Source organism: Nerophis lumbriciformis, linkage group LG14 (assembly GCF_033978685.3).
Source record: "Nerophis lumbriciformis linkage group LG14, RoL_Nlum_v2.1, whole genome shotgun sequence".
NCBI classification, from domain to species: Eukaryota; Metazoa; Chordata; class Actinopteri; order Syngnathiformes; family Syngnathidae; genus Nerophis; species Nerophis lumbriciformis.
In genome coordinates, this window is record NC_084561.2 from 42,777,027 (window position 1) to 42,797,084 (window position 20,058).

Consider the following 20,058-nt stretch of genomic DNA (forward strand, 5'->3'; position numbering starts at 1 on the left):
GATCCACAAGGGGAATTTGCATACCTGCCAACTTTTGAAATCAGAAAAACCTAGTAGCCAGGGTCCAGGGGCCGCAGGCCCCGGTAGGTCCAGGACAAAGTCCTGGTGGGGGGTTCAGGTTCGCCCCCCAATGCAAAATGATTATTAGCATTCAGACAGGTTAAAATGTTGCTAAAACCATCACTTTTCTATCAGTCACAGTGACTTTTCAAAACAAAAATATTACAGCAAAAATCATATGGGTTGATTGACATGTTTATTCTGTAAGCTAACTTCAATAGTTTGAAATTATTTTGACAGTTAATGCCAGTTATCCTGTCAACCTTTCACAAGACTTCAATTTGTTAATTGAAAGTATAAACAGTATAAAGTAAAGTAAAGTAAAGTACCAATGATTGTCACACACACACTAGGTGTGGCGAAATTATTCTCTGCATTTGACCCATCACCCTTGATCACCCCCTGGGAGGTGAGGGGAGCAGTGGGCAGCAGCGGTGGCTGCGCCCGGGAATCATTTTGGTGATTTAACCCCCAATTCCAACCCTTGATGCTGAGTGCCAAGCAGGGAGGTAATGGGTCCCATTTTTATAGTCTTTGGTATGACTCGGCCGGGATTTGAACTCCCAACCTACCGATCTCAGGACGGACACTCTAACCACTATAAACACTTTTTACAGTAAACAAATGGTAAAACAGTACTAAACAATTCCATTTAAAAAAAATTGGTGTCATTATTAACTTTCTGTCCAAGCTTGTATAATCTACTGCCTTGTTCAATTGTAAAAAATATTCTGTGCCTAAAATTCACATTTCTATCACAATTATCATACTGTAAACATGGTAAGCTAACTTCATTAAAATTAATAGTCCTGTCAATAGCATGGAATTACAATTCAAATGTAGTTTTTTTGTAAGCCTTTCAAAAGAATTCAAAATATGAAAAATGAATGAAAATTAATTGAAGCCATCAGACACTTGAAAAGTGGCACATCACATCTCTAATGTAATCATTTGAACTTTTCAACAGAAATAGCACTGCAAAAATATTAAGGACATACTTCTGTATTTTGGTAGTTATGCTGTCAACATTTAACAAGATTTCTTCAACTTGGACTTGAAAGCATAAATAGTATAAACACTTTTAACAGTACTAAACAATTCCAATAGATAACATTGGTGTCATTACCTTTTTGTGGCTAAAATCCATCGCTAATTCCTCTGTGTCCGATCGAAAAAGGTGCAATTCGCGTAGTTTTCACCCTTTTTGGAAGGGATAATTATTCCCGGATAGGCTTTTGAATATTCTTCACGGAATGACTGCAGTTTTCTTTTCGGTTTAAGACTCGTTTGCGATTTTTCTCCGGCTGATTCCATGATCGTTCGCTCGTTTGGAAACAATGGCAACTGGTGCCTCGTGCTTGGCAGCGGTGCTATAAATAGCCTCGCGCATGGCATTCGGAATGGCTCGATAGGAAGTTACGGGAAGCAGTGTCGATTGTCATTGTTGTTACGCGATTTCGTGAATAAAACTTAAAAAAAAATTATTTTTTTTAATTAATGAAAAACCGTATTTCTTATCACTGCAACCGTAACCCGGAATAGGTTGATGAAAACCGTACTAATTACGGGAAAACCGGAGTAGTTGGCAGGTATGAATTTGGTTCACACAGTAGCTCTGTTACAAAGGATGGAAAGGATAATGCAGGTATAAAGTAGACTGAAAAATGTACCATAGTAGCAATATAAGATATATCATGTAATATTTACATATTATATATACAGTATATAATATATGCTGATACAGTGGTGGTCAAAAGTGTACATACACTTGTAAAGAACATCATGTCATGGCTGTCTTGACTTTCCAATCATTTCTACAACTCTTATTTTTTTGTGATGTAGTGATTAGAGCACATACTTGTTGGTCACAAAAAACATTCATGAAGTTTGCTTCTTTTATGAATTTATTATGGGTCTACTGAAAATGTGAGCAAAGTATACATACAGCAATGTTAATATTTGCTTACATGTCCCTTGGCAAGTTTACCTGCAATAAGGCGCTTTTGGTAGCCATCCACAAGCTTCTGCTTGACCACTTGACCACAAAATTGGTGCAGTTCAGCTAAATGTGTTGCTTTTCTGACATGGACTTGTTTCTTCAGCATTGTCCACACGTTTAAGTCAGGACTTTGGGAAGGTCACTCTAAAACCTTCATTCTAGCCTGATTTAGCCATTCCTTTACCACTTTTGACGTGTGTTTGGGGTCATTGTCCTGTTGGAACACCCAACTGCGCCCAAGACCCAACCTCCGGGCTGATGATTTTAGCTTGTCCTGAAGAATTTGGAGCTAATCCTCCTTTTTCGTTGTCCCATTTACTCTCTGTAAAGCACCAGTTCCATTGGCAGCAAAACAGGCCCAGAGCATAATACTACCACCACCATGCTTGACGGTAGACCTGGTGTTCCTGGAATTAAAGGCCTCACCTTTTCTCTTCCAAACATATTGCTGGGTATTGTGGACAAACAGCTCAATTTTTGTTTCATCTGACAAAAATGGAGTACAGTAAGTCAGTGTTTTTCAACCACTGTGCCGTGAGATACAGTCTGGTGTGCCGTGGGAGATTATCTAATTTCACCTTTTTGGGTTAAAAATATTTTTTGCAAACCAGTAATTATAGTCTGCAAATGATGTGTTGTTGTTGAGTGTCGGTGCTGTCTAGAGCTCGGCAGAGTAACCGTGTAATACTCTTCCATATCAGTAGGTGGCAGCAGGTAGCTAATTGCTTTGTAGATGTCGGAAACAGCGGGAGGCAGGGTGCAGGTAAAAAGGTGTCTAATGCTTAAACCAAAAATAAACAAAAGGTGAGTGCACCTAAGAAAAGGCATTGAAGCTTAGGGAAGGCTATGCAGAACCAAACTAAAACTGAACTGGCTACAAAGTAAACAAAAACAGAATGCTGGACGACAGCAAAGACTTACTGTGGAGCACAGACGGCGTCCACAATGTACATCCGAACATGACACGACATTCAATAATGTCCCCACAAAGAAGGATAAAAACAACTGAAATATTCTTGATTGCTAAAACAAAGTAGATGCGGGAAATATCACTCAAAGGACAACATGAAACTGCTACAGGAAAATACCAAAAAAAAGAGAAAAAGCCACCAAAATAGGAGCGCAAGACAAGAACTAAAACACTACACACAGGAAAACAGCAAAATAAGTCAGGGTGTGATATGACAGGTGGTGACAGTACACCTACTTTGAGACAAGAGCTATAGTGATGCATGCTAGGTTATGCTTTAAAGTCATACCCAACAATTGCGACGACTTTCTACTGTCAAGTGAGTTTCGTTTTTTAATGATTTCTGCTGGTGGTGTGCCTCCGCATTTTTTCAATGCAAAAAATGTGCCTTGGCTCAAAAAAGGTTGAAAAACACTGCAGTAAGTCAATATTTTGACTTAGTAAATTACTAAGTCAAAATATTGACTTACTAAGTCATAATAATGACATACTTAGTGTCATGACTTGGTCCTGGGGTTTAGTTTTTCTATAAGGCAACGGAAAGTTGGCTCGGGCGAGACGGGAATGTAAGTACATTTTTATTTAAACTACAAAAAAAGGAAGTAAACAAAAGGCGCGCACAATGGCGGAGAACAAACTATGAAACCAAATACTTGCACAAAGGCAAAAACTATGAACAACAAAAAACACTAACTGTGGCAATAATAAACAAAACTTACTTGGCATGGACAAAAAAGGAGCAGCGTGAACGATGGACATGAAAAAAGAGTCAGAACTGTGCAGAGCATAAATGTGGGGATGTCACCAGAAAGACAAACCGAAAAACAATGAACTTAAATACTACAGACATGATTAACGAAAACAGGTGCGTGACTCAAAACGTGAAACAGGTGCGTGACGTGACAGGTGAAAACTAATGGGTTGCTATGGTGACAAACAAGAGTGCACAATGAGTCCAAACGTGGAACAGGTGAAACTAATGGGTAATCATGGAAACAAGACAAGGGAGTGAAAAGCCAGAAACTAAAGAGTCCAATAACTAAACAAAACATGACTTAAAACAAAACATGATTACACAGACATGACACTTAGTATCTCAGGTAACTAGGACTGTTCTGTGTTTTGTTTTTACTTTATGTAAAAAATATCGAGATATATATGTTATATCGCCATTCAGCAAATGGATGTTATTTTGAAATGCTAAATATTTGTATTTATTATTATTAATTATTGGAGTTACACTGTTCATTACACCCACCCCTGGAGAGACAGCCCCCATAAACGTACGTACTTACACACCGTCCTATTTTTAGCCATGTAAGAGGCTACAGTGTCAGAGCATACTGTAGCTAATCCAAGGGAGAGTTTGTTCAATTATACATAAAAGAGAATGCACTAACTAAAGGAGTGTTTTCTTTATTTTAGATACAATTACATGCTTGTACAATATATGCCTCTAAATGTTCTCCTTCATCCAGGTCATTGATTCTTAGGGCACTGAGTCAATCGCAACTGGATTGTTCAGATTGTCTTAGATGACATACAGTATTTACCTCTGATCAGAGCATGCTTCATCAGTTCATGCTCGAAGACTACATACACCAGCACTAGTCTACACGTGCAGTCGTGGTCAAAAGTGGACATACACTTGTAAAGAACATCATGTCACGGCTGTCTTGATTTTCCAATACTTTCTACAACTCTTATTTTTTGTGATAGAGTGATTGGAGCACATACTTGTTGGTCACAAAAAACATTAAGTCCTTCATACCGACATCCATCAGACTGTATAATGCATATGTTCCTTTTGACTGTACATGTACTGTAAATGTGTAATGTATTTATATAATTTACATGTGAATAATTCTGTATAATAGACTGTATTTATATTATTTACATGTGAATAATGCTGTATAATAGACTGTATTTATATTATTCACATGTGAATAATGCTGTATAATAGACTGTATTTATATTATTCACATGTGAATGATGCTGTATAATAGACTGTATTTATATTATTCACATGTGAATAATGCTGTATAATAGACTGTATTTGTGTTATTCACATGTGAATAATGCTGTATAATAGACTGTATTTGTTATTCACATGTGAATAATGCTGTATAATAGACTGTATTTATATTATTCACATGTGAATAATGCTGTATAATAGACTGTATTTGTGTTATTCACATGTGAATAATGCTGTATAATAGACTGTATTTATGTTATTCACATGTGAATAATGCTGTATAATAAACTGTATTTGTGTTATTCACATGTGAATAATGCTGTATAATAGACTGTATTTATATTATTCACATGTGAATAATGCTGTATAATAGACTGTATTTGTTATTCACATGTGAATAATGATGTATAATAGACTGTATTTATGTTATTCACATGTGAATAATGCTGTATAATAGACTGTATTTGTGTTATTCACATGTGAATAATGCTGTACAATAGACTATATTATTCACATGTGAATAATGCTGTATAATAGACTGTATTTATATTATTCACATGTGAATAATGCTGTATAATAGACTGTATTTATATTATTCACATGTGAATAATGCTGTATAATAGACTGTATTTGTGTTATTCGCATGTGAATAATGCTGTATAATAGACTGTATTTATATTATTCACATGTGAATAATGCTGTATAATAGACTGTATTTATGTTATTCACATGTGAATAATGCTGTATAATAGACTGTATTTGTGATATTCACATGTGAATAATGCTGTATAATAGACTGTATTTAAATTATTCACATGTGAATAATGCTGTATAATAGACTGTATTTATGTTATTCACATGTGAATAATGTTGTATAATAGACTGTATTTATGTTATTCACATGTGAATAATGCTGTATAATAGACTGTATTTATATTATTCACATGTAAAAAATACCTAAGTGTTGTCTATTGTGAGTGAACTGTAGTGCTGAATTTCCCCCAGGGATCAATAAAGTACTTTCTATTCCATTCTATTCTATTAATGAAGTTTTGTCTTTTGTAGATTTATCATGAACGACTGAAAATGTGAGCAAATGTGCTGGGTCAAAAGTATACATACAGCAATGGTAATATTTGCTTACATGTTGTTGTGTATTGTTTTGTTGGATTGATTACCGTATTTTTCGGAGTATAAGTCGCACCTGCCGAAAATGCATAATAAAGAAGGAAAAAAACATATACCGTATTTTCCGCACCATAAGCCGCCCTGGGTTATAAGCTGCGCCTTCAATGAACGGCATATTTCAAAACTTTGTCCACCTATAAGCCGCCCCGTGTTATAAGCCGCATCTAACTGCGCTAAAGGAATGTCAAAAAAACAGTCAGATAGGTCAGTCAAACTTTAATAATATATTAAAAACCAGCGTGATGTGGGCGCGCATGGAGTCGTATATCAACATGGACGGAGCTGCGTGAAAAAAGCCACCCGGCCTCTTCGCGTAAACTTACCTTAACCACTCGCTCATCTTTTCTTCATCCATCCATCCCTTCGAGTTAGCTTTTATGATGACGCCGGCTGGAAAGGTCTCTTTTGGCAAGGTCTTCCTTTTGAATATCACCATGGGTGGAAGTTTCTGGCCATTAGCATGGCAAGCTAGAACCACAGTGAAGGATGACTTCTCATTCCCTGTGGTGCGAATATTCACCGTACGTGCTCCCGTTGTATCCACAGTGCGGTTCACAGGAATATCAAAAGTCAGTAGAACCTCGTCCATGTTGATAATGTTCTCTGGCCGGATCTTTTTTTAAGCTATCTTGTTTTTACAATATGCACGGAAAGTAGCAAGCTTTTCTTGAAAGTCTTTAGGCAGTTGCTGTGAAATAGTAGTCCGTGTGCGGATGGAGAGATTGCGTCTTTTCATGAACCGGAAACCTGTCGCTTAGTAGGAGCCATTTTGTGGTCTTTACAGATGTAAACACACAAAGGAAATGAAACGTACGGTAATATCCGCGCGCTTTTTCTTCTTCCGGGGCGGGTGGTTGCTTACAGTAGAAGAAGAAGCGCTTCCTGTTCTATGGGGGCGGGTGCTTACCTTGGCGGTTGCTTGCCGTAGAAGAAGAAGCACTTCCTCTTCTACGGGGAAAAAAGATGGCGGCTGTTTACCGTAGTTGCGAGACCGAAACTTTATGAAAATGAATCTTAATATTAATCCATATATAAAGCGCACCGGGTTTTAAGCCGCACTGTCAGCTTTTGAGTAAATTTGTGGTTTTTAGGTGCGGCTAATAGTGCGGAAAATACGGTAAGTCGCATTTTTTGGGGAAATTTATTTGATAAAACCCAACACTAAGAATAGACACAGGCTGAATAAGTGTACGTTATATGAGGCATAAATAACCAACTGGTATGTTAACGTAACATATTATGGTAAGAGTCATTCAAATAACTATAACATGTAGAACATGCTATACGTTTACCAAACAATCTGTCACTCCTAATCGCTAAATCCCATGAAATCTTATACGTCTAGTCTCTTACGTGAATGAGATCAATAATATTATTTGATACTTTACGCCAGGGGTCCTCAAGTACAAATCTTGAAGGTCCACAAATGTTTTTTTGAAACAGGCTGGGTCCGTTTATTATCGGTCAAGCTTATATAGTAGCAGGAGGTAGGTAGTTTAACATTCTCTTAAAATTAACAAAAATAAAATAAATATCCAATAAAATACATGAAATATTTTCTTTGAAACAAAAATAAATAAGAACTTTGAAGAAATTTGTCCTCTGCATTTGACCCATCCCCTTGATCACCCCCTGGGAGGTGAGGGGAGCAGTGGGCAGCAGCGGCGCCGTGCCCGGGAATAATTTTTGGTGATTTAACCCCCAATTCCAAGCCTTGATGCTGAGTGCCAAGCAGGGAAGAATGCTGGTATGAGCTTTTAAACATAACCCGTTAACTGCTGCCAATCAAATGGTGAATAAGATACTCTTTAGGGTTCATATGTTTGTAAATCTGACTGTGATGAAGTCAGTGCCTCACCAGCCATCAACCTCACCGCACGTTACTGCTCTGTTGCTATTTGTTGTTGTGTCATAGATTTAACAAAAATCTTGCTTGATGTTTCATATGGCTTTTTCAGCCTCGTGATTTCTTTTTTTCTTAGCTCTGAATCATGAGGAAATGTCTCTTCAAATTCGCGGTGCTCTTTCAGATAGTGACGTTTCAGATTTTCACTTTTCACCAGAGCAACAGTACTGTTGCATATTAGTCACATTGGTCTGGTACTTGCAGTAGGTAGGATGAAAACATATTTCTCTGTCCATTCTTCCTTGAAACGTCGGTTTTCCCTGTCCACCTTTCTTTTACCAGCCTGAGCCAACTTGGAGCATGCCATTGTGATTTGATTCACATTCAGTGACTGACGAGTGAACGGTTAGCGAAGTAGCGATACGAGACAACTGTGTGCCTGCAGCGAAAGGTTCCATGCACTGTGCACATGACCCAGGTGGTAACAGCCTATCAGCGCGTCGTTGTGAAAGAGATGACAACCCATACCCCGGAATTAGCCAATCAGAGTGGCGTTCTCTCGCTCTCACTCCGTCTCTCTCTCTTTCTCTCTCTGAGTGAGAGAGAGAGAGAGAGAGACACGAGAAGTGTAAACGAAACGTGGAGATATTTGACTAAAAACAACAAATAACGTTGACTTGCGCTAGCGATAACTCACAGATAAATACAATTATTATATTTTTTTAATAATAATTATAATTATAAAAACAATTATTTTTTTTTATTTTTTTTTTACTATAATTTGTGCTGGGTCCGGACGGACACGTCGCTGGGTCCGGACATGGGCCGCGGTCCGCCTGTTGAGGATCACTGCTTTACGCTAATGTGTTAATAATTTCACACATAAGTCGCTCCTGAGTATAAGTCGCACCCCCGGCCAAACTATGAAAAAAACTGCGACTTATAGTCCGAAAAATACGGTAATAAAAAAAAAAAAATTGAGCATAAAGAATGAAATGCTGATGATTGACGATAAAAGACACAAATAGTTGTCTTTAAATATGTTTCTAACATTTATTTAGCCCTTTTATTAGCCTGTGTCATTACAAATAACATGATGACGTCAGCAACCTAACCCCTCTGTTGTCTGTTAGTTTTGACCAAAAAAATTGAAACGGTAAAAATGGAAGTATAATTTCTCTTTTTTTCCTTAAAATCTCTAAATCATGGATGTCAAACTCTGGCCGTGTAATTTCATTTGGCCCTTGGAGCAATATCAAATTAACATTAGAGCTGGCCCGCCGGTATTATACAGCGGCGGTGTACAATACTCATACTTGCCAACCCTCCCGATTTTCCCAGGAGACTCCCGAAAAAAGGGGAACCGGAGGGTGTGTTCTAACTATCGTGGGATCACACTCCTCAGCCTTCCCGGTAAGGTCTATTCAGGTGTACTGGAGAGGAGGCTACGCCGGATAGTCCAACCTCGGATTCAGGAGGAACAGTGTGGTTTTCATCCTGGTCGTGGAACTGTGGACCAGCTCTATACTCTCGGCAGGGTCCTTGAGGGTGCATGGGAGTTTGCCCAACCAGTCTACATGTGTTTTGTGGACTTGGAGAAGGCATTCGACCGTGTCCCTCGGGAAGTCCTGTGGGGAGTGCTCAGAGAGTATGGGGTATCGGACTGTCTGATTGTGGCAGTCCGCTCCCTGTATGCTCAGTGCCAGAGCTTGGTCCGCATTGCCGGTAGTAAGTCGGACACGTTTCCAGTGAGGGTTGGACTCCGCCAAGGCTGCCCTTTGTCACCGATTCTGTTCATAACTTTTATGGACATAATTTCTAGGCGCAGTCAGGGCGTTGGGGGGATCTGGTTTGGTGGCTGCAGGATTAGGTCTCTGCTTTTTGCAGATGATGTGGTCCTGATGGCTTCATCTGTCCAGGATCTTCAGCTCTCACTGGATCGGTTCGCAGCCGAGTGTGAAGCGACTGGGATGAGAATCAGCACCTCCAAGTCCGAGTCCATGGTTCTCGCCCGGAAAAGGGTGGAGTGCCATCTCCGGGTTGGGGAGGAGATCTTGCCCCAAGTGGAGGAGTTCAAGTACCTCGGAGTCTTGTTCACGAGTGAGGGAAGAGTGGATCGTGAGATCGACAGGCGCATCGGTGCGGCGTCTTCAGTAATGCGGACACTGTATCGATCCGTTGTGGTGAAGAAGGAGCTGAGCCGGAAGGCAAAGCTCTCAATTTACCGGTCGATCTACGTTCCCATCCTCACCTATGGTCATGAGCTTTGGGTTATGACCGAAAGGACAAGATCACGGGTACAAGCGGCCGAAATGAGTTTCCTCCGCCGGGTGGCGGGTCTCTCCCTTCGAGATAGGGTGAGAAGCTCTGTCATCCGGGGGGAGCTCAAAGTAAAGCCGCTGCTCCTCCACATCGAGAGGAGCCAGATGAGGTGGTTCGGGCATCTGGTCAGGATGCCACCCGAACGCCTCCCTAGGGAGGTGTTTAGGGCACGTCCGACCGGTAGGAGGCCGCGGGGAAGACCCAGGACACGTTGGGAAGACTATGTCTCCCGGCTGGCCTGGGAATGCCTCGGGATCCCCTGGGAGGAGCTGGACAAAGTGGCTGGGGAGAGGGAAGTCTGGGCTTCCCTGCTTAGGCTGCTGCCCCCGCGACCCGACCTCGGATAAGCGGAAGAAGATGGATGGATGATGACGTCAGCAACCTAACCCCTCTGTTGTCTTTGTTAGTTTTGACCAAAAAAATCGAAACGGTAAAAATGGAAGTATAATTTGTCTTTTTTTCCTTAAAACCTCTAAATCATGGGTGTCAAACTCTCCGTGTAATTTCATTTGGCCCTTGAGGCAATATCAAATGAACATTAGAGCTGGCCCGCCGGTATTATACAGCGGCGGTGTACAATACTCATACTTGCCAACCCTCCCGATTTTCCCAGGAGACTCCCGAATTTCAGTGCCCCTCCCGCAACCTTTCCCCTGAATTTCTCCTGATTTCCACCCGGACAACAATATTGGGGGGGGTGCCTTAAAGACACTGCCTTTAGCGTCCTCTACAACCTGTCGTCACGTCCGCTTTTCCTCCATACAAACAGCGTGCCAGCTCAGTCACACAACATATGCGACTTTTACACACTCACAAGTGAATACAACTCACACTGAGGGTGGCCGTATAAACAAGTTTAACACTGTTACAAATATGCGCCACACTATGAAACCACACCAAACCAGAATGACAAACACATTTCGGGAGAACATCCGCACCGTAACACAACATAAACACAACAGAACAAATACCCAGAACCCCTCCTCCGGGATGCTACAATATACACCCCCGCTACCACCAAACCCCGCCCCCGCCCACCAAGTTAATGTTGATATTTACCTCAGAAGGCTGCAAATAGAAAAGAGGCATTCCATTTTTTATTAAAATTGTATTTAATATACCATTGATGTTTTTTCGTTTGTTTTTTGAAAGTTGATTTTGCACTATTAAGTTATATAAGCGTTGCTTGTTCCATATTCAGTGTTAAAGCAAATCAGTGTAGCAAACTGAGCAATAATTAACCTTTTATTCATGCACTTTCTCTTGCTACTTCAAGGCTTGAATGTTTGATTCATTCATTATTGTTATTTTATTTTCAAATTTATTAGGCTGTGGAAAAAGTTTATTTTGATATTTACCTCAGAAGGCTGCAAATAGAAAAGACGCATTAAATTTTATTTGATATGCCATTGATATTTTTTAATTATTATTATTATTTTTATTATTTGAAACTGGATTTTGCATGTCACTATAAAGTTATATAAGCCTTGCTGGTTCAATATTCAATGCAAAACTTGTTTGGGTCCCTATTAAAAGGTTAATTTGTTCAACCTTGGCCCGCGGCTTTGTTCACTTTTACATTTTGGCCCACTCTGTATTTGAGTTTGACACCCCTGCTCTAAATGCTTAGTGGCCACATGCGTGGACAGCACCTTTTAGCTCTTATTTCCAAAATTGTGTACACTACTGAATTGGGGTCTTATGGCCGCTTATGTGGACACTTATACTGCCATCTGGTGGTGACAGAAGAGTATAACATATAATGGAATTTGAAAAAAAAAGTGTAAAAATAAGAATTAGCATGTCACTAAACATGAAGTACACGTTTGTGTACTTATGGACTAAGTACCGTATTTTCCGCACCATAAGGCGCCCTGGGTTATAAGCCGCGCCTTCAATGAACGGCATATTTCAAAACTTTGTCCACCTATAAGCCGCCCCGTGTTGTAAGCCGCATCTAACTGTGCTAAAGGAATGTCAAAAAAACAGTCAAATAGGTCAGTCAAACTTTAATAATATATTAAAACCAGCGTGATGTGGGCGCGCATGGAGTCGTATATCAACATGGACGGAGCTGCGTGAAAAAAGCCACCCGGCCTCTTCGCGTAAACTTAAACTTACCTTAACCACTCGCTCATCTTTTCTTCATCCATCCCTTCGAGTTAGCTTTTATGATGACGCCGGCTGGAAAGGTCTCTTTTGGCAAGGTCTTCCTTTTGAATATCACCATGGGTGGAAGTTTCTGGCCATTAGCATGGCAAGCTAGAACCACAGTGAAGGATGACTTCTCATTCCCTGTGGTGCGAATATTCACCGTACGTGCTCCCGTTGTATCCACAGTGCGGTTCACAGGAATATCAAAAGTCAGTGGAACCTCGTCCATGTTGATAATGTTCTCTGGCCGGATCTTTTTTTCAGCTATCTTGTTTTTACAATATGCACGGAAAGTAGCCAGCTTTTCTTGAAAGTCTTTAGGCAGTTGCTGTGAAATAGTAATCCGTGTGCGGATGGAGAGATTGCGTCTTTTCATGAACCGGATCCCTGTCGCTTAGTAGGAGCCATTTTGTGGTCTTTACAGATGTAAACACACAAAGGAAATGAAACGTACGGTAATATCCGCGCGCTTTTTCTTCTTCCGGGGCGGGTGGTTGCTTACAGTAGAAGAAGAAGCGCTTCCTGTTCTATGGGGGCGGGTGCTTACCTTGGCGGTTGCTTGCGTAGAAGAAGAAGCGCTTCCTGTTCTACCGGGAAAAAAGATGGCGGCTGTTTACCGTAGTTGCGAGATCGAAACTTTATGAAAATGAATCTTAATATTAATCCATATATAAAGCGCACCGGGTTATAAGGCGCACTGTCAGCTTTTGAGAAAATTTGTGGTTTTTAGGTGCGCCTTATAGTGCGGAAAATACGGTACATCATATCAAAAGATGATTCTTAGTTTTTATTCTAATTAGGGTCCAATAAGCCCAAATAGCAAAGAGAAATAAAAAAAGCATGTAAACAAACAACTTGGCCTTAAGAGGTTATAAAAAGAACCAGTGAAAATCAAGTTTTCAGAGAAACATTTTTGGCCAAAATTGCGCAGCCCTCGCGCACACAATGAAAAAAGTCCCAAAACGGTCTTATTTGTCATTATATATGGAACAGACTTTAATCTACTCACTCTCAAGTCTTCGTAACGTTCACTTGAGTCAATGTTCTGGAAGAGTCAGCAAGCGAGAAGTAATTTTTGTGTTTCATGAGCACTAATAAAATGTAACTGCTGGAACTATTGTCGGTAAGAGTTGTCACCAGAGCCCAGAATAATTCTGAATGATGCTCTGTCTTGCATCCCGCTCGCTCTAACTGGACCATGACTTTTATCAGCAGTCCCTTTTCTACCACTTCTTGTGTTCAGGGTCACAGGAAGCTGGAGCTGGGTGAAAGGCGGACTAGGCTTTAGAGTGGATTGCTTGGCCGTCAATCACAGAAGCAGACAAGCATTCACACAATCTCTGTAGTCAGGCCAGTCACTCTCTAGACCGTCAGTGACAGACTTTCTTCATTTAAAGTAGATTAAGGATTGCAAAGCATGCTCGGGGACTAAATGCTACTTTAATAACGGTTTTATGTCAATGAAATCTGCACGTTATCCTCTACCTTCCAGTGTGTGTGTCAGGTTTCTTTCCGGTCTTTGCATGAGTCAAGACTAAACGACTCTTTCAGTCATTCTGCAGAATGACCTCTGTTCTTTTGCTACACTTACAATGTAGCAGTACATTGTCCTACTGTATGTTAATTAACCCTTGTATGGTGTTCGGGTCCGTGGGACCCATTTTAATTTTTTATTTAAAGAAAAATGATACAATTAAGGAATTTTTCAAACTGAGACTCACTGACTTTGGCTCATTTTCTGTGAAGAACATATATCAGAATACATATTTAATGACCACACACCAGTGACGTGCAGTCACTAGAGGCAGGTGAGGCCCCGCCTCACCTGCCATCATGGAAAGAAAAAAATTGTAAAAAGAAAAAAAAATAATTAAATTGTTTTATGTATCCAGTGATTATACTATAAAGTTATTTTCCATTTAACTTCACCAGTTTTAGATTATTTTTATTCAAAATCGCTGAATTTTCACATTTGCCGTTCAAATACTGAGAAGAGACGGTGTGGTGAACAGCAGCCAGTTGAGGCACGTCACTCAGTGCCTCAACATGGATTCCGGACTCGGCTAACTGCTGGCCTGCTGTGCAGTGAGACCGTATTGCTATATGAACTATATTATACATTTCCATAGTTTAGTTAGCTGAGGTATATAATATACAGTGTATTTTGTCAACAACTGTATGTGTGTAACGTATTTCTTGTGCTGAGCGATCATAAAACGGCTGCAAAAGACGCACTGGCTGAGGCTCGCCTCCTGCACCCCCGCCGTAGAATTGTTATATCAACTAAAGCCCACACGAACATTATTGTTTTTGCACTTTTTGGCTTCTTATTATTAACTTTTGTAACCTATTTTCATGGGCTTTCCTCTTTGTGATGTTAAGTTGCTGTTATACAGTATATGCCTTGAACTCTTATTTTGAAGGCGCTAAGAGCGGAAGTGATGTCACGTTGCGGAGGTTTTTGAAAGAAGGTAAATAAAGTGGTCCTCGTGTAAACTGGAGCCTCCGTGTTTGTTATTTTGTAGTTTCATACAGTATAGGCGACATTTATAAACCCTCGGTTACACTTTTTTAAATAGATTCAATCTTGCACGTGGAAAGTTTAAGTGAGAGCTTTAGTTGCGGCGCATGGACTTAATTTCTAAGTAAAGGTAAGACCATAATAACGTTTTTTTTTATTAAATGTGCTTTTTTGTGTGCTACAGTTTGTATGTGTAAAGTTAAAGTTAAGTTAAAGTAGCAATGATTGTCACACACACACTAGGTGTAATGAAATTTGTCCTCTGCATTTGACCCATCCCCTTGTTCACCCCCTGGGAGGTGAGGGGAGCAGTGGGCAGCAGCGGCGCCGCGCCTGGGAATAATTTTTGGTGATTTAACCCCCAATTCCAAGCCTTGATGCTGAGTGCCAAGCAGGGAAGAATGCTGGTATGAGCTTTTAAACATAACCCGTTAACTGCTGCCAATCAAATGGTGAATAAGATACTCTTTAGGGTTCATATGTTTGTAAATCTGACTGTGATGAAGTCAGTGCCTCACCAGCCATCAACCTCACCGCACGTCACTGCCACACACCATACACCCCCCCCTACACATTTATATTACATATAAGATGTCCCTGTCCACTGGACCCGGGGCTAATAGAAGTGTGGAAATTGATGTTCTGTGTACCACACACACACACACACACACACAGCAGGCCTAGACAGGAGGAGGACAGAGTGTAGGTACACAGAACATCAGAGGGTCAAATGTGCGAGAAAATGAGAGCAAATTTTCCGTGCAAAGTTCATATTGTTGTTACTCAGCCAGCGTTTGAGGCTCTGATGGACCCGTTGCATTTTGTGGCTTTTAATGCCTCACAATCAAACACTTTAATGTTAAAATACTGAACAGATGTTTACCTTATCCCAATAAACATCTGTTCAGTATTTTAGCAGGTAAACATCTGTTCAGTATTTTAACATTAAAGTGTTTGATTGTGAAGCATTAAAAGCCACAAAATGCAATGGGTCCATCAGACCCACAAACACTGGCTGAGTAACAACAATATGAACATTACACAAGGGTTAAATTAGATTACAGGTAAATATTTCCCAATTTTGTACTTATTTAAAAAAAATTAGTTTTACATTTTTACATAATTTAACATTTCCCTAAGTATAAAATCTCAACATAACACAAGCAGGTGATTTTTTATTTTTTTTGGCACATTCTGTATTTTGTCTTGCTGCTGGTTTTGCTTACTTGTGGATTTTATTTACTTAGTAATCATTTTAGCAACATAATTACAGTACAATCTTTAAATTATTCTCTTTAAATTACATGTCACAAAATTCCATAAAAAAAGCATTATTTTTAAGCAAAATGTATGTTTTTTTTTGTTTTGTGTTTTGTACCGTAATTTGGCAACGGTATGAGTTCAAATGTAAACGACACCCATCTTACTTAGCTACTTGTGACCCAAAACAGAATAAGGAGTAAAAATTGCATGAATCATAGTACATGTCTAAACATTGATCTGGTATATACAGTTGTGGTCAAAAGTTTACATACACTTGTAAAGAACATAAGAAGAACATGGATGTCTTGAGTTTCCAATCATTTCAAATTTAGTTTGTGATGTAGTGATTGGAGCACATACTTGTTGGTCACAAAAAACATTCATGAAGTTTGCTTCTTTTATGAACTGAAAATGTGAGCAAATGTGCTGGGTCAAAAGTATACATACAGCAATGTTAATATTTGCTTACATGTCCCTTGGCAAGTTTACCTGCAATAAGGCAGCTCAATTTTTGTTTCATCTGACCACAGAACTTTCCTCCAGAAGGTCTTATCTTTGTCCATGTGATGTCAGATGAAACAAAAATTGGCCACAATACCCAGCAATATGTTTGAAGGAGAAAAGGTGAGGCCTTTAATCCCAGGAACACCAATTCCTACCGTCAAGCATGGTGGTGGTAGTATTATGCTCTGGGCCTGTTTTGCTGCCAATGGAACTGCTGCTTTACAGAGAGTAAATGGGACAATGAAAAAGGAGGATTACCTCCAAATTCTTCAGGACAAGCTAAAATCATCCGCCCGGAGGTTGGGTCTTGGGCGCAGTTGGGTGTTCCATTGATTGATTGATTGAGACTTTTATTAGTAGGTTGCACAGTGAAGTACATATTCCGTACAATTGACCACTAAATGGTAACACCCCAATAAGTTTTTCAACTTGTTTAAGTCGGGGTCCACTTAAATTGATTCATGATACAGATATAATACTATCATATCATCATAATACAGTCAGCACACAAGATCATCACATTGAATTATTTACATTATTTACAATCCGGGGTGTGGAGTGGGACGGGGGATGGTTGGGTTTGGTTGTTATCATCAGTCATCAACAATTGAGAATAGAGAAATGGATATTGGAACAGTGTAGGTCTGACTTGGTAGGATATGGACAGCAAGTAGTGGGCAGAGAGAGAGAGATCAGAAGGCATAACAAAAAGTATCTGCATTTGATTGTTTACATTTGATTATTAACAATCCGGGGAGGGTGTTAGTTTAGGGTTGTAGCTGCCTGGAGGTGAACTTTTATTGCGGTTTTGAAGGAGGATAGAGATGCACTTTCTTTTATACCTGTTGGGAGCGCATTCCATATTGATGTGGCATAGAAAGAGAATGAGTTAAGACCTTTGTTAGTTCTGACAGGACAATGACCCCAAACACACCTCAAAAGTGGTAAAGGAATGGCTAAATCAGGCTAGAATGAAGGTTTTAGAATGACCTTCCCAAAGTCCTGACTTAAAGGTGTGGACAATGCTGAAGAAACAAGTCCATGTCAGAAAAGCAACACATTTAGCTGAACTGCACCAATTTTGGTGGTCAAAAATTCAGTCAGAAGCTTGTGGATGGCTACCAAAAGCGCCTTATTGCAGGTAAACTTGCCAAGGGACATGTAAGCAAATATTAACATTGCTGTATGTATACTTTTGACCCTCACATTTTCAGTAGACCCATAATAAATTCATAAAAGAAGCAAACTTCATGAATGTTTTTTGTGACCAACAAGTATGTGCTCCAATCACTACATCTGTCATGTCTGTGTAATCATGTTTTGTCTTAGTCATGTTTTGTTTAGTTATTGGACTCTTTAGTTTCTGGCTTTTCACTCCTTTGTCTTGTTTCCATGATTACCCATTAGTTTCACCTGTTCCACGTTTGGACTCATTGTGCACTCTTGTTTGTCACCATAGCAAGCCATTAGTTTTCACCTGTCACGTAACGCACCTGTTTCACGTTTTGAGTCACGCACCTGTTTTCGTTAATCATGTCTGTAGTATTTAAGTTCATTGTTTTTCAGTTTGTCTTTCTGGTGACATCCCCACATTTATGCTCTGCACATTTCTGACTCTTTTTTCATGTCCATCGTTCACGCTGCTCCTTTTTGTCCATGCCAAGTAAGTTTTGTTTATTATTGCCACAGTTAGTGTTTTTTGTTGTTCATAGTTTTTGCCTTTGTGCAAGTATTTGGTTTCACAGCCAAGTTGTTTCTCCGCCACTGTGCGCGCTTTTCGTTTGTACTCTTTTTTTTGTCCTTTATTAGTGTAAAAAATAAATGATGTACTCTCATTCCCGTCTCGCCCGAGCCAACTTTCCGTTGCCTTTGAGAAAAACTAAACCCCAGGACCAAGTCATGAGACTATCACAAAAAAATAAGAGTTGTAGAAATGATTGGAAACTCAAGACATGATGTTCTTTACAAGTGTATGTAAACTTTTGATGTGGTATATACATACTCTCTCCTGTGCCAGGCTCAGGTCAGGTGGATTGAAAAAGAAGCAACATTGCTACTGGCTTAACACAAATGAACATGTTTTTGGGTGAAAATGACTAAGCAAAGATCAGAGGCATTTTGTCTCACCCGAAGAGGCTGTTGGTAAGTCCCCTCCCCGCCTCTCTTCCAGCAGGCTTTCCCCATCACCCTGGATCCCAATCACTGTCGCAGTAGAAGGAGGCCTGATGGAAACAAGTTAAGAGTTACAAAGTGTCAGGAAATGTCAAATAAAATACAAACCCCGTTTCCATATGAGTTGGGAAATTGTGTTAGATGTAAATATAAATGGAATACAATGATTTGCAAATCATTTTCAACCCATATTCAATTGAATATGCTACAAAGACAACATATTTGATGTTCAAACTCATAAACTTTATTTTTTTTTGCAAATAATCATTAACTTTAGAATTTGATGCCAGCAACACGTGACAAAGAAGTTGGGAAAGGTGGCAATAAATACTGATAAAGTTGAGGAATGCTCATCAAACACTTATTTGGAACATCCCACAGGTGTGCAGGCTAATTGGGAACAGGTGGGTGCCATGATTGGGTGTAAAAGTAGATTCCATGAAATGCTCAGTCATTCACAAACAAGGATGGGGCGAGGGTCACCACTTTGTCAACAAATGCGTGAGCAAATTGTTGAACAGTTTAAGAAAAACCTTTCTCAACCAGCTATTGCAAGGAATTTCGGGATTTCACCATCTACGGTCCATAATATCATCAAAGGGTTCAGAGAATCTGGAGAAATCACTGCATGTAAGCAGCTAAGCCCGTTACCTTCGATCTCTCAGGCTGTACTGCATCAACAAGCGACGTCAGTGTGTAAAGGATATCACCACATGGGCTCAGGAACGCTTCAGAAACCCACTGTCAGTAACTACAGTTGGTCGCTACATCTGTAAGTGCAAGTTAAAACTCTCCTATGCCAGGCGAAAACCGTTTATCAACAACACCCAGAAACGCCGTCGGCTTCGCTGGGCCTGAGCTTATCTAAGATGGACTGATACAAAGTGGAAAAGTGTTCTGTGGTCTGACGAGTCCACATTTCAAATAGTTTTTGGAAACTGAGGACGTCGTGTCCTCCGGACCAAAGAGGAAAAGAACCATCTGGATTTTTATAGGCACAAAGTTGAAAAGCCAGCATGTGTGATGGTATGGGGGTGTATTAGTGCCCAAGACATGGGTAACTTACACATCTGTGAAGGCGCCA

General features: G+C 39.9%; 1 protein-coding gene across 2 annotated transcripts in view; it reads right to left on the reverse strand.

The window, feature by feature from the left end:
* fam102bb (family with sequence similarity 102 member Bb) overlaps positions 1-20,058 on the reverse strand; it is a 108,869-nt gene that overhangs the window by 33,442 nt on the left and 55,369 nt on the right. For both annotated transcript variants that reach the window (XM_061975498.2, XM_061975497.2), the window contains exon 6: positions 18,930-19,024. In XM_061975498.2, coding sequence (XP_061831482.1) covers positions 18,930-19,024 — 95 coding nt within the window. The remainder of the gene's footprint in view (positions 1-18,929; positions 19,025-20,058) is intronic.